Raw genomic sequence first — 14,281 nt, forward strand, 5'->3', positions numbered from 1 at the left:
TTAGTATCTTTTGTTTCTAAGATTTCTTTTTTCTTTTGGCTGAATTTTCCTACTAATATGGACCAGTTTTCTTTAAAATGATGAGCTCTTTTGCAAAATACCTTAAGATTTGGAATGATGTCAAGACTTTTAATTGGAGATGATGTTTAAGATCTTTTAAAATTCGTTGAGATCATTGCATGGAAACTAAGTTCACCATTTTTTTTCCCATTCATCTTTCTGCCTACTGTACCTGTGTAGATCAAACACAGTTTTCTCTCTCTTTAGGAGACTTCCAAATGTTGTGAGGAAGTTTTACAGGAAATCTTTCCTAAAGATATTTAGGACTTTCTCTTCATGAGAGATAAAACCCTCAGATACATTTTACTATTTTCATAAGGAACTGAACTTCTATAGATGTAATATTTGTTTTTAGGCATGTCTTTTTAGTTTATTTTTAGCATGTCTTTAGGCATGACATAGAGGCTAGCTAGTTATTTTTCCCATGAAAATTTTATTTGAGTTTGCTCAAATTTGCTACCTCATTCTTATCTCCTGAGTGCCTTCAATAAGATCCAACTTGTGATATTGCTTTAATAGCTTTCTTATTGTAAATGTGATTTTTACCAAACAATTAGATATTGCTTTGTCAACCTTCATATCTGATTGTCAGACATCAGTTGTATATGTATATACAGTTTAATTCCAGTTACCCTAATTCCTGTATTCTGAAAACCCTAGTTATTTGAGTCCAAAGTCTGTCCCCCATGTAGCCTTATGTTACTTAATAGCACTTCCATTTATCGGAACGCCCAGTTATACCTTGTGTCTGTGGGTGTGCGTGTGTGTGTAATATAAAATTTACTCTCTATACCTTATATTCCAAAAGCTGTCTCTTTAAGTTAAAAAATAGTCCAGAAAAACTTTTTGAATGTGCTGATTCCCCACTTAGAAAGACATGTACGTAAAAGTAAGATACAATTTTAGTCCTTCCCTATCTTTAGGGACAGATTTTTTTTAAGAGTGCCCTGAGTCCAATTACATAAACAATTGTGAATACACATTTGTACACTGTTTTTTTTAGGAATCTAAATGGCTATTTTTTACATACAAATATATTTGATGTGTTCACAATTGCAATAGTTGCACACTGTAACAGGGTCCACGACCTGCCTCTCTTCCTGGGGCCCGTTTACCCTCCCCAATAAGGCTTGGAGAGGCCTCTGGGTTGTGCAACACCCGTGTCTTTGTTTACTTAATGTTGTCGCACCACCAGTGTCCATCTATATACAACTTTACAGGTGTGGTTACCTCCTTTACAGGGAGAGTCAGCCTTCAGCTAGGAGGCCTCTAGCTCCTTCCCTGACTGACTTCTCCCTGGCTGGCTTCCTCCCAGCCTTTATAGCCCTTGGCTTGTCAGGCCAGCAGGTGTTGCCAATCCTCAGGCCTTTTCCATCAGCCCCAATCTGCTTACCTTGATTGGAGCTGACTGTGCAGGGGCTACAGCACCCTGCTATACACACACATTTAGGCATGCAACTGATAGTGGATCTCAGTTCTCACTTTCTGAAAACTTGCCTCCTAAATCACTGTGTGCTTCAGGTTTGGTCCCTTGATCTCTAGCAGAGAGTGAAACACTGATATTTATACAACCCATCTAATTTCTTTTTTCTTTAAGGGGCATGTTCTAATAGTGTTATCATGTGTTGTGTGGTAAATTGGGATTTTGACATCTGTTGAATGCATATTGTCTATTAACAGACACATATCAAAAGTTTGGTGTATTATACTGATCAATTGAAACAAATGAGTTAATCCAGTTGGAAAACAGCGACTTTTTAATAAACTAATTAGTTAAAGATAGGCATGTTAGAAATATCCAAGTCTAGTGGTCATCTAACTCAATATTTTGTCTTTGGTGGTGACCCATTCCAGCTGCTTCAGAGAAAAGTGCAATAAACCTAATTATAAACAATTCTAGAATAAACTGCTTATAGAAAGTTTCTTCCTTACCACAGTCTGATTAAGATTAGGCTGGCTTAAATCCTGAAACATGAGGAGTTATACATTTTAGCTCTGTCACATGTAATTGAGGCTATTATCCATATAAATGTCTAATATTTTGTTCAATCTTACTAAACTCGTGGCCTCAATACTATCTTGTGGCAGTGAGTTCCGCAGGCTTATGCACTGTGTAAAACATCAGTTGTAATTAGTTTAACATTTGTTGCCTTTCAGTTTCACATTGGTCTTGTTTTATATAAAAGGTAAATAGGAGTGCCTGATAGAATAGGTCAATCTCATTCATTATGTACAGTCCTCAATCATATTCCCCTTTATTGGTCCTGTCTCCAGACTAAGCCATCCCAATCTTTTTAATATTTCTTTTTTGAGATGTAGTTACTAGAGGTGAGCATAGTAATCAAGGTGATTATGTAAGCAATGTATATAATGAAACTATGTAGTGTTCTGAATATTTTCTTAACTAAATATGTTCTTAATGGTAGCTGCTAATAGCTGCATTCTTTGGAAATCTGGCCACTTGTCTAAATTCCTGTGGTTGCTACTAGTTAGATAGTTTGCACATACTATGGTTACTAATATAGCTCACTTTGTTTATAAACTACTTAAAATGAAATATTGCTAGACAAGGAAAGGAGCAAAGGATATTAGGGTTGCTTAGCTACCTAATGAAGCAGGTTGACTATTTTAAGTTTTACGTCAGCTGTTGCCTTACACAGGCAAGTGCTAGTAAAAATCAAGTTTCCTAATATCGTATAGGCAAGGTTTAAAATACTCTCTGGTACAAGTGAAATTTATCCAGAAATTTAAATCACTGCATTGGGATATTAGTTCTTGGATTTTTATGCTACATATATAGAGGTGAGAGGCTATTTTAGGGCTCTTGTAAAGGTGTCTGGAAGATGCTGATGTTACTGCTGGGGGCCCAAGGATTTGAAATAGGCTTCAAAAATGCTGAACTGCCAGTTTTGACATAGCCAGAAGGAAAAAGGAAAAAAAGAGAGGAGAGGAAGTGGGGATACATGCTTGATCTTTTTCTCCCCCCTTTTCTCAGCTCTTCATTTCTTCATTCTTAGCTCTTCTTTCAAAACTCCATTTATAAAGAAGAAATACTCCAATAGAACTTTAAATTATTTTTTATTTAATTGAGAAGTACATATTTTAAAAAAAGTTAAACACACAAAATATAATTACAGGCAAAACAAATACAGGACAATGCTATATCAAAAAGACAAGTTCATTTAACAGATCCCCCTAGTTGTTCCTAGTCTTTAAAATCCATTTTTCTAATTTGTAAATAAAAGTAATTGGAATTTGTATTGCTCATATTTCGTTTTTAGTCTTTGAGTGCAATTAAGAAGCAGATGTGCTCAGAAAACCTTCCAAAAACAAAGATATTTTCCTCCCTAATTAGAGAGTGATTTCCTCCTCCTCACCCCCAATTATCCATAGAAAGTACAATAATACAGACTTTGGTGATTATTTGCAATAGGTCATTTTTCATTTTAAAATAGTTTTTTCACTGATACTCGCACTTCAACTTTGCACTATCCTATAAATATGGATTTTATGTCTGGCATGACTTGTGTTACTGTATAACCAAAAGAAGATGGGAAGTTGCTAGTACTATGGTAATATTTCTACAGGCAGCACAGAAAAAAGATGCAACACATTTTACACATGGAAAATAGACATAGGCTATTCTGTCTACTTGGTCATATAAAAGAGCCTAAAACTATTGTAAATAGACCTACAAGACATCTCTGGCTACCAGCCAATAGCAAAGTACAATCAAATTTGAGGATTGTGAGCCCAATTTGTAGACAAGCACAACTCATTAAAGAGACTCGAGTGGTGCTAGTTTACACTATTAGTAAATTTGCCCAGTATGCCTAAAAACGTCTGTTCCATAGTCAGACAGTATCTTAATGAATTGCTCCTATCATAGTTAACAGTATTATCTTCATCCACAATTCATTACACAAATTAAATATATAATAAAGGTCTGATCATGCTCTCAATTTGTCCAACCTTGCAGTGAAGTTAATGGCCATTTTGCTCAAGTGAAGGTGCAATATCAAAAGCTGTGAAGGTGCAAAATGTCTGGAAGATGTGCAAGTACTGTTCTTCCATTTTGGAAGTATCCATGTGAGCCAGCAGTGCACCCTTATTCTCATCAGATGTCCTATAGTTACCCCTTGCTGCTAAATATTTAGCCATTTACTGTTCAAGTTTTAAAAGAATTGGAAGTCAAAGTGAGAATATATTCTTGGTAAATGTTTTTACATCAATATGTAATGGCTTGTCTAGGCAGTTAATTGAATAACCAGCACCTGGGCCCTATAAAGGTCATCAGGGCTCAATTGCACAATGGTGGTCACAAAGAGAAGGTGTCGGAGGAGGGGGAAAGCTCCCAGAAAAACATAGGCCCCAAGGAAGAGGGCTGTGCAACTCTGAACCCAGTGGGAGAGACTACAGGCCAGAGAGGCCAGGACTGAGAGGGAACAAGCCCCAAGGAGGAGGGCTGTGTGATTTCTGAAGCCCAGGGGAGATTTTCTATTTCAAGTTTATTTGTATTTAATAAAGTAGAATCCCAGTAGGGGAATTTTGTCTTATGCCCTTTTGAGCTGTGTGACGTTCCTAAGAGTCCTGACAGAAGGGCAACTGAAGCAAGGGGTGCCTGCAGTGCCACACTAGGTCAGGAGGGGAACAGCCTGCCACAAGCATATAATTACCAATGGGCAGAATCTGACCCTTATTACTGCATCACTGAATATCTTTTGAGCAATATACTTATTCTACCAAATAAAGAATATTAACAGTAGCTTTTAAAATCAAAGTAAGAAATCATATTACTACACAGCTGTACATTATTGCATTAAAGAGTTCAAATCATGTCATTCTTTGGACACAAACAACATTTGTCTTTTAAAAAAATTGTTTAAAACACATTTTTACATTAATTTAGAGACAAGATAACAGAATAATATTTATAGCCTTCCTGATTGAAAAGGAAGTGCACTATATTCTTGAAAATGAATCCCCTTGGATGCTGTAATCTTCATAACCTCTCCATTTAAAGCATCATCTTCAATGATCATTAACAGACCTTTGGCAATTAGCGATGGGCTACAGAAAAATAAACGTTTTTCCATTTTGAAAATCAGACATGGCACAGAATACCTTCTTGGTTATCTTAGTTTGATAGCATAATGCACTGGAGATTGTGGAAAAAGTATGTACTAAACCAAGTATAAATAAAGGTTTGCATAAACGCTTGCAAAATGAACTATCTACAATTTGCATAGATCTACTTCCAAGTCTTTTGGAAATATAACGAAGTAGCAAGAGCATTTCTGGAAGGATATGGGGTCATCATAATTTGGATATGCAAAAAATATACAACTGCAACTTTGCAAATGAGCCCTTATAGGTCTAGTCATTGGTAAATACTTCAGATGTTTGGTTGCAACTTAGTTTCCTATCAAAGTTCCCAGAGTGTGATAAATGCTATAGGAAAATGCTTCACTCCACTACACTGCAGATCTCCTCTGTTGTGTATTCTGTATTTGTTTCCCCAAACATGCTTCCATTGACATTAACTGGAGAGCAATGCAAATTAGAGAGGAGAATTTTGCGCTCTGTAATTTGCAATAGTGAATGTAAAACTTCAGTGCTACTCAGTGAAAGCAAGTAACATCTGAAAAAGCATGGGCAAACCAATATGGTGTTATGTTTTGAGGTACTGGTGACTGCATGAATCACAATCATCTTTGAGACTGGATGTGAACTTACCATTCTGTTAACAAACTGTCAGGATGAATTAACCATAACCTTTGCTCTACCTAAGGCAAAAGAGGATAGTGAATCCTCCCAGGAGTTTAGACTGAGTGGGCTGGAGGGGTTTGGCTGTGATTAGGTGGGAAGGAAGAAGCATAGCAATTGAGAAGGCAGAAAACTGGCAGACTGAGGGCTGGTCCCCACTTAGTCCGGACTTCGGACTAAGGTACGCAAATTCAGCTACGTTAATAACGTAGCTGAATTCGAAGTACCTTAGTCCGGACTTACCGCGGTCCAGACGCGGCCGGAAGTCTCCCCCCGTCGACGCCGCGTACTCCTCTCGGCGAGCTGGAGTACCGGCGCCGACTGTGAGCACTTCCGGGATCGATCCGGGATCGATTTATCGCGTCTTAACCAGACGCGATAAACCGATCCCAGAACATCGATGGCGTGCCGCCGGACCAGCCGGTAAGTGAAGACTAGGCCTCAGAGTGACAGCCTGAAGGAGCAGCTGAAAGCATGGTGTTTGACACTGGAAGAAACCTGGGGAAAGATTTTTGAGTTAGGAGTGCAGGCTGAGAAGAGTGCTCTTGCTGCTGTGAGGAAAAGAAGCTGTTTCCTGCTATTTGATTCCTTTTGTGTTCAGAGACACAGAACTTTGTACATTCTTTGTAAATAAATAAGATTTCATCAAAGAAAATATCAGACTCAATCAATTTCTACTTCCACCTGGAACAACCCCAGGGCCCTGCAATTTGATTAGCTGCTTGGGTTGAAAAGGGACAACAACAATAACATGGTTGAGTCCCTTTCTTTCAGTTGCCTTCTCTTTTGTCTCACATGTGGTTTATGCAGAAATACAGTACAGACATTGGTTACACTGCCTGCTGTGCATCAGCTGCCTGTGGTACTACTACTTTCTTTCCCTTCAGCTATAGAAGACAAAAGAATATTATGTGTAGCTTCACTTACTCCATAACACCATAGAACTTCATCATATCTTTGATCTCATCCTTGTATTCATAATATTGTCCCATATTCTCTTCTTTATCAATAGACTGAAGAATTGGTGTGTTAACAAAACCTGGACAAATTGTATTTAGTCGCACGCCATAATTTCCCATTTGAGCCGCCATCTACAAAAGTGTCAGACACATTGTGTTCATTTTCAGCATTTTGTGAACCTCTACAAAGGCTAGTAAACATGTTGCTTGACACAATCAGCAAAACTAACAGTAGCATATTAGCCCTTTATTTATCAATGGTTGATGTTGGCAAAAAGCATAAGAGGGTTGTGAGGGTGGCAGACTGGGTATTGATCCTGGTCTTATTTATGGCCTTTTATGATTGGGGTGTGTGTGTGTGTGTGTGTGTGTGTCTATCTGTCTGATTATTTTTTATATATATATAATTTCTGTTTTACACAAAATTGGTGCTCAAAGCAGAAATTAATTTGGTTCATGGTTGGGCGAGGTCAACATGAAGAGGATGAAGGCCATAAAAAGGAGTGTCACTCGCATCAATGCACATGCGTCTTGATTACATTCTAGATTTTATTCCTTAATCTATAAAGTCAGGTGAACAATTATACTAATAGCTCCTAGACAAGACTACCTCAAGTTACTAGCAAAAATTCAGCATGTACCCCAAGATTTCTTGGCATCATTACCAGCTAAAGAAATGGTGGTGGTATTGATGCTTGAATGTTTCAGGAAAAGTTTGAACAATATATTCTTTAGCAAGTCAAGACCTTGCATACACCCCATATTTTGCTGAGGATTATTCTGACAGAAATCTGAACATTTTCTTTCCTTAAAACAGATTTTTTAAAATCTTTTCTCATCAGCAATGTCAGCTACAACTATCGGCACTATGGCTGGTATAATAATATAATGTTATACAGAAGAAGCAATTAACATCCTAAAAGTAACCCCAGCAAACCTTGGTTTTTTTTTCTAATATATAAAAAACTTTTTCATAAGAAAACAAAATAACATGAAATCTCAAACCACACCAAATTCCAGCCCTAAACTTTTGAATATTTTCCACTCACCTCCCTCACCACAGAAAATTGGGATTCTGTCCCTTGCTCTGGAATGACTTTCTTTTTGACTGCCTGTTCACCACTAAATTGTTTAATCTGAGGTTTACCATTTTTATTGGAGCCTTATCCAGAATCTTCTTTAGGAGCTGGCCTCCTAAGTCTGGCACAATCAACTAGAGTCCTAAAAGTTCTAATTTTCACCCTCCTGTGTCAGGCTGCACCTTCTTTTCCATTATCTGGTAAGTATTTTAAGTCCTATTGTGTTTCTCCAGTGTTTTATTTTCTTGTGTTCATTAGGAGGTAGCATATGCTCTCATTTTACCACACTTTTTGTTGTTGGAATGATATTATTATTTTTTAAATCATGCACAGAATTAAATTATATGCTGTCCTGTGCAGACTGTGGCCAAGGTGTGATATATGATTCCTATTCCCAAACTGATCTGCATTAGTTAACTTCAGAAGATTCAGAGGTTTGGGAAAACATTTTAAAAGTCTGCATGCTTATCCAAATATATCTCAGCTTCTTTGGGCTGGAAATTTGACTAGAAATCTCATGTGATTTCCTCAAATTGTGCACATAACTGGTCTATGCAAATACATGATCTTGTTATCCTCAGACTTCCTTCAAGTCCTTTCCCTCTACTGGAATCTTGCCATAAATTAGACAAGAAGTTTCTTGTGACAGGGACTGCTCCTTCCTATATGTTTGTACAACAGCCAGCATAGGCTCCATCCTGAACTGGAGCCTTTCATTGTTACTACCACACCAATGCTAAGTAATCAGAACACCTGAGTCAGCCTTAATAATGGGGAGCACTTTTCATATTCAAATCATTTCCCCCACATTTACCAATTTGTATTGCAGCACCCACTTATTACATAAATATCATCCCTAATTTACAGATGGAGAAACTGAAATGATTTGTCCAAGGTTGTCTATTTGATTGATTGTCTTTATCCTCTCTCTATATCACCCTCATTGCCCTTAACCTAAGAAGAAGATTGCCCAAAGCTTGTCTTGATCACAAACCCCACATACATCTCTGTTATTACCTCCTTGGTGTTACCCCTGTGAAATGAAGGCGTCTCCAGCTACCACCTTAAAAGCTTTTATTAAAACAAAACAAAAGCCCACACAGCACTTCTGTAGGCACTGGTTTCACTTGCATTGCTATAGAGAGGGAACCTGAGAAAATAAGCTTGTTCTCAAGGAATTGCTGATGGTGTTTTTGGCTACATATACTCACAGCTATAGACCGGGTGAATCCAATTATGCCATGCTTTGTAGCACAGTACACTGGTTGGTGTGCAGCAGGCATGAGTCCTTGAAAAATGAAAAAAGAGTTGAATATACACAACACCTGTTGAGATTATAACAAATGCACAATCAAATGTAGCAGTCATTATTAGTTGAACATTCTTAATTCTAGCTGTAATTTTGAGGTCAAACTGGGGAAAAGGAGAGAGAGTAAAAGATCAGCCAAAAAAAAATATAACTCCAGAAAAGAACAAAAAGGCAAGATTATCCAGCACATCTAACTTGTTTTTTATTTTAATACCACAATGTACTGTAAATAACATAAAGATAAAGACAATCCTAATGAATTTACAGTTGAAAAGGCAGATACAAGACAGGATACGTTAGGAATCCAGAAGAAGGACTTAGAGGTTATTTAAGCAAACTACTGTTTATTTGAGAGAGAGAGAGAGAACAGATAAAAATCAGAAAATAAATTTAAAAAGCATACCTAGCTGAGAATGAAGTGGAAGATGGCACAACGCCTCACTTAGATGTCAAAAGACAGTTTCACTAACCCTACAAGTAAGAGCAAGTTTTCCTTTCATTTTCTCTCTTCCTGATTTCTTGGCAAGCTGACAAAGAGGCAGCTCCTCTCCTTGGTTTATACTCTAGTCCCTTTGTTAGGGTGTCCAGATCACTCGTTACCATTTTAGACGTGAAGTGAGACTTCTAACTACACCTCTACCTCGATATAACGCTGTCCTCGGGAGCCAAAAAATCTTACTGCGTTATAGATGAAACCGCGTTATATTGAACTTGCTTTGATCCACCGGAGTGCGCAGCCCCTCCCCCCAGAGCACTGCTTTACCGCGTTATATCCGAATTCGTGTTATATAGGGTCATGTTATATCGAGGTAGCGGTGTAAATCTGTTTGTTCATTTGTGATGGTCAATAGTTTTAATTAAATTTCATGATCCACAAATTGGGAAATTAGCATTGAAGTGGTTTGAGCATTAGCCTGCTAAACCCAAGGTTGTGAGTTCAATCCTTGAGGGGGCCACTTAGGGATCTAGGGCAAAAATCTGTCTGGGGATTGGACCTGCTTTGAGCAGGGGGTTGGACTAGATGACCTCCTGAGGTCCCTTCCAATCTTGATATTCTATGATTCTATGAAGGCTGTATGTTAAGAGTTGCATTTGTTGATATTACTACTTTCTTTCAGTCTATTGAACAGGTTTGTTGAATACACAATATTAACTAACTAATTAAGCATTTCCTCCTAGGTATATTTCCCCATGGACAGGAATTTCTTTTTAAATACGATTTATTAGCATGTAGTTGGCCTTTCATCCCCCCCTTTCCCCGTGGCTGCATTGTTAGCCATCCTGAGATAAAATGTGATTCTCTTTACTCATAATCTTAAAGTTGTTATGGCTTAGAATGTTGCAAAGAGTAAGAGCCAAATTATGTAGTCTCACATGGTTACTCTTGATTTCAGTGGGAGCTGTGAGCTCATCAGAAGGTAGTGGTTGGTGCCAAGAATATACTGTGTTAGAGATCATTATCAGAATACCACAGTAAGTATATATATTCAATGTGTTATATATTAAGTTTGAATGGGTCCTTGTATGTCACTTTTGCCTTAATACATTTGCACTGATTATAAAATACTTTTTGTGAAAATGATCAAGGGCAGGTTTTGAGAAAATGATGAAATTTATTTAGAAGCAAACTGTTAAGTATTATTGTAACATGTTGACCAATTTTTCCATTAGAACAGACTTTTTGCCATGTTTGTTTGTGTGTATTTTATAAAAGATGCTTATCAAAGCCTATAGAAACATGTATAACAATTATTTTTAAAAAGTGAATGATTGTTGTAATGCCAACTTAAAAAGTAGAATTTTCAAGCCTCAAGTCAAAACTGAATGGCCATCCTCCTCCTCAGACAAAAAGCTGAAAAACAGAATGAACTTGCCGTATGATCTGAAGGTCAAAATCTCTTTTGGACCAACAGAGGTCTAACAAAGGAAACAAATTAAAGAGTTGATGGATTTGTAGCTGTACTATGGGCTGAATGATGAGAGAGAGAGAGGGTTCACTAGAGGCTCTGGTTTGAACACAGTTCACTCTCCCTGTGTAGACTTTATTGTAGGGGTTCCTGTTTACCCCAAATAGACACCAGCTTTGCAGAAGTCCTTTGCTGCATTCCTTCCAGGACATTTTACAAGCAGCAAAATCAAAGTCCCTAACCCTTTCAGGTTAGCTCGTGTTTCCCAGAGCTCCTATCCTGACTTCTGGTCAGCACAACCCTTTTTTTCCTTTCTTGTCTGAGAGTATCACAGTTCTTTTTAAGGTATTGACCCTAAAATCCCACTCCTGCAACCACACACATACATGTTTAACTTTACTTCCATGAGTCTTCATTGAAATCACTTTATGATAGCAAAGTTCAGCATGTGTAAATGTTTGCAGGATCTGGACCTAAATTTGTGTGCTTTCTGAAATACCCAATGCATTGTCTTCTGGAGAAACATCCTATGGAAAAAGCACCATGTTGGCAACTTGTGGACCCTGCACCCTGGAGTATGGGTCACTTGCAGGGATCATCTGCGTATACCTCACTTAATCATTTCCCTACTATTGCAAGCGCTACAGGCACGGGTGCACCTTGATCTCTTCTGTTCACTGCCTGTGGCACATAATAGTCTAGTCTCCTGTATGCTGTAATACATTGGTCTAATTTTGGTTGTTGGGTTTAGTGTGTGGGTGGTGTTGGTGGCTTGTGATATACAGGAAGTCAGACTGGATGATCTGGTGGTCCCTTCTAATGTTATATTCTAGGACTCTAACAAGTCAGTATGTTCTTACACTAATTATTGTACCTACGTTTAAGTCCTCTATAAATTATTTTGCTTTTTCCTTTCAGAATCCAGATGGCTCAAAGGGCCTAGTTTATACCATAGCTTCATGAAAACATAAAATCTGCCAAAATTACCAAACAACAAAGCAACAAAAACCCAGCCAACAACAGAAACCCACCCAACCCAACCATCCTCTTCAGTTTTTGTTGTCAACCTTAGCAGTTACACATAACATTGTATCAATTTTCTCTATGTAGGTATAAAACCAATTTATACAGAAATCACAACCCTCAAAACTATATTCTAACAGTATCCTACAAGAGGGGTTAACCTGTCTTAAGCTCCTTAAATGTCAAGTGATATTTATGATAATGCATTCATTTAGAAACCTGTGGCAAGCTCTCTTCTATGGGGCCAGTTCTGCAACTACACACACAAAACTCCCATTGTCTCAGAGGCTTAGTGGTATAACTTCCTCTTTTTATATGACTGCATAACTTCTTTGAAAGTTATCAGAAGCTTTATAGCCTTGAGAGGCAGCATGCTCAGGGATAAGCAGAGGGTTAGTAGTCAGGTACTTTTCAGTTCTAATCCCTCTTGTGCCAAAAAACTTGCTGTGTGGCCTTAGGCAAATCAGACTTTTGCTGCCTCTATTTCCTAACTCATACCTACCTCACAGAGGGGTGGTATGGAACAAGGCACTCTGGCCCCAATCCAGCAAAGCGCTTACTGTAAAGAATGTGAGTAGTACCATTGACTTCACCTTGCAGGACTGAGCTCTAGGATTTGAACCTTCTCTAATTAAAATCAGTTGCAAAACTCCAATAGAACTAAAGCCTAATTAGTTAGTGTGTGTACAGGACTTTGAACATAGAATGTTATATAAGCATTAAATGACTATTCTTATTGCACACAATGTGAGACAGAGGTTTGCTATGTGTGGAGCCTGTCTGATGAAAACAGAGAATTGAAAAGAAAAACAAAAGAGATAAACAGGTTTGTTAATGGTCAACAGAAGCTAAGTTTGCTGAAAAAACTGGAAAAACAAACAAACTGGAAACTCACTCTAGTGAGTGTTAAACAACTACTTAATGGGGAGTTTTATGTGTGCAGTCACTGCAGGATTAGAGTCTTAGAAAAGAAAGTATAATCACAATATACAAATAGGAATAAAAAAAGCCTGTGTCAACTTTTATAATCTGCTTTTTCTGATGCCTTTGGAAACAATTGCTAAACTCATGCTATGTAAAAGTAAAGAAAGCAAAGTACACTTTGTTTTTTAAAGAGATAGTCATAACCATTAGAGCACAATGATCAGATTTAAAAAAAATGTAAAAGTAAATAAATAAAACTTTAATAGATTAATTAAAAAGACATTTGTAAAAGCTTATTAAAACCTCAGAGGGCTGGGTTACTAGATGTTAAAAATCAAATCATGTTGTAATGCACTAGGAAAAGTTCAGATCCTGCAAGCCTGGAGGCAAGACTCATATCGGCACTGCTGACTCAGGCCCCACAATGCAGTACTCTACCTTTGCCCTCTTTTTATATGTTTATATACTGTGTGAAGCTGTTTAACCTTTCACTAGCACTGATGGCTCCTTGTGTTACAAAAGCAGTTGATATTTTGGGCCTGATCCAACATTTGTTGCAATTGATGGAAAAAATTTCATTGACTTCAATAGGCATTGGATCAGGCTGTATTGACGTTTAATGGAAAAACTCATGTGAGGCTGTGCGTGTGTGTGTGTGTGTGTGTGTGTGTGTGTGTAAAACTGAGTTTAAACTCACAACGCTCCAATGCATAATATAATTGGGGTGACTTGGTTTTCTCAGCTTGCAGATGTCCTGATATGCAGGGGAACTTGGGGTATCTAATCACACTACTCCCTATACTCCCCCAGTACCTCCTCCTCCTCTACTCTATACTCAGTGCCTCCTCATTTAATTATTTGTGTTGCAGCAGCTCCTAGGACCCCTAGTTACAGACCAGGATCCCATTGTACTAGATGCTGTACAATCGCAACAAAAAGGCAGTCCCTGTCCAAAATAGTTTACAACAGGGGTCGGCAACCTTTCAGAAGTGGTGTGCTGAGTCTTCATTTATTCACTCTAATTTAAGGTTTCGCGTGCCAGTAATACATTTTAACCTTTTTAGAAGGTCTCTTTCTATAGGTCTACAATATATAACTAAACTATTGTTGTCTGTAAAGTAAATAAGGTTTTTAAAATGTTTAATAAGCTTAGTTTAAAATTAAATTAAAATGCATAGCCCCCCAAACCGGTGGCCAGGACCCGGGCAGTGTGAGTGCCACTGAAAATCAGCTCGCGTGCCGCCTTCGGTACCT

At 37.9% G+C, this 14,281-nt stretch overlaps 1 protein-coding gene across 2 annotated transcripts in view; it reads right to left on the reverse strand.

Moving 5' to 3' along the window:
- Positions 1 to 3,121: 3,121 nt before the first annotated feature.
- The window catches only part of HPGD (15-hydroxyprostaglandin dehydrogenase), a 31,582-nt gene continuing 20,422 nt past the window's right edge, over positions 3,122 to 14,281 (reverse strand). Inside the window, exons 5-7 of one of the 2 annotated variants that reach the window (XM_005310237.5) lie at positions 9,076 to 9,152; positions 6,754 to 6,917; positions 3,122 to 5,130 (exon numbers count right to left, since the gene is read on the reverse strand). In XM_005310237.5, the coding sequence (XP_005310294.1) occupies positions 4,992 to 5,130; positions 6,754 to 6,917; positions 9,076 to 9,152 (380 nt within the window). In that variant the 3' untranslated portion in view covers positions 3,122 to 4,991. The remainder of the gene's footprint in view (positions 5,131 to 6,753; positions 6,918 to 9,075; positions 9,153 to 14,281) is intronic. The other variant, XM_005310239.5, reaches the window with a different exon arrangement.

This window comes from Chrysemys picta, chromosome 5 (assembly GCF_011386835.1).
Source record: "Chrysemys picta bellii isolate R12L10 chromosome 5, ASM1138683v2, whole genome shotgun sequence".
NCBI classification, from domain to species: Eukaryota; Metazoa; Chordata; order Testudines; family Emydidae; genus Chrysemys; species Chrysemys picta.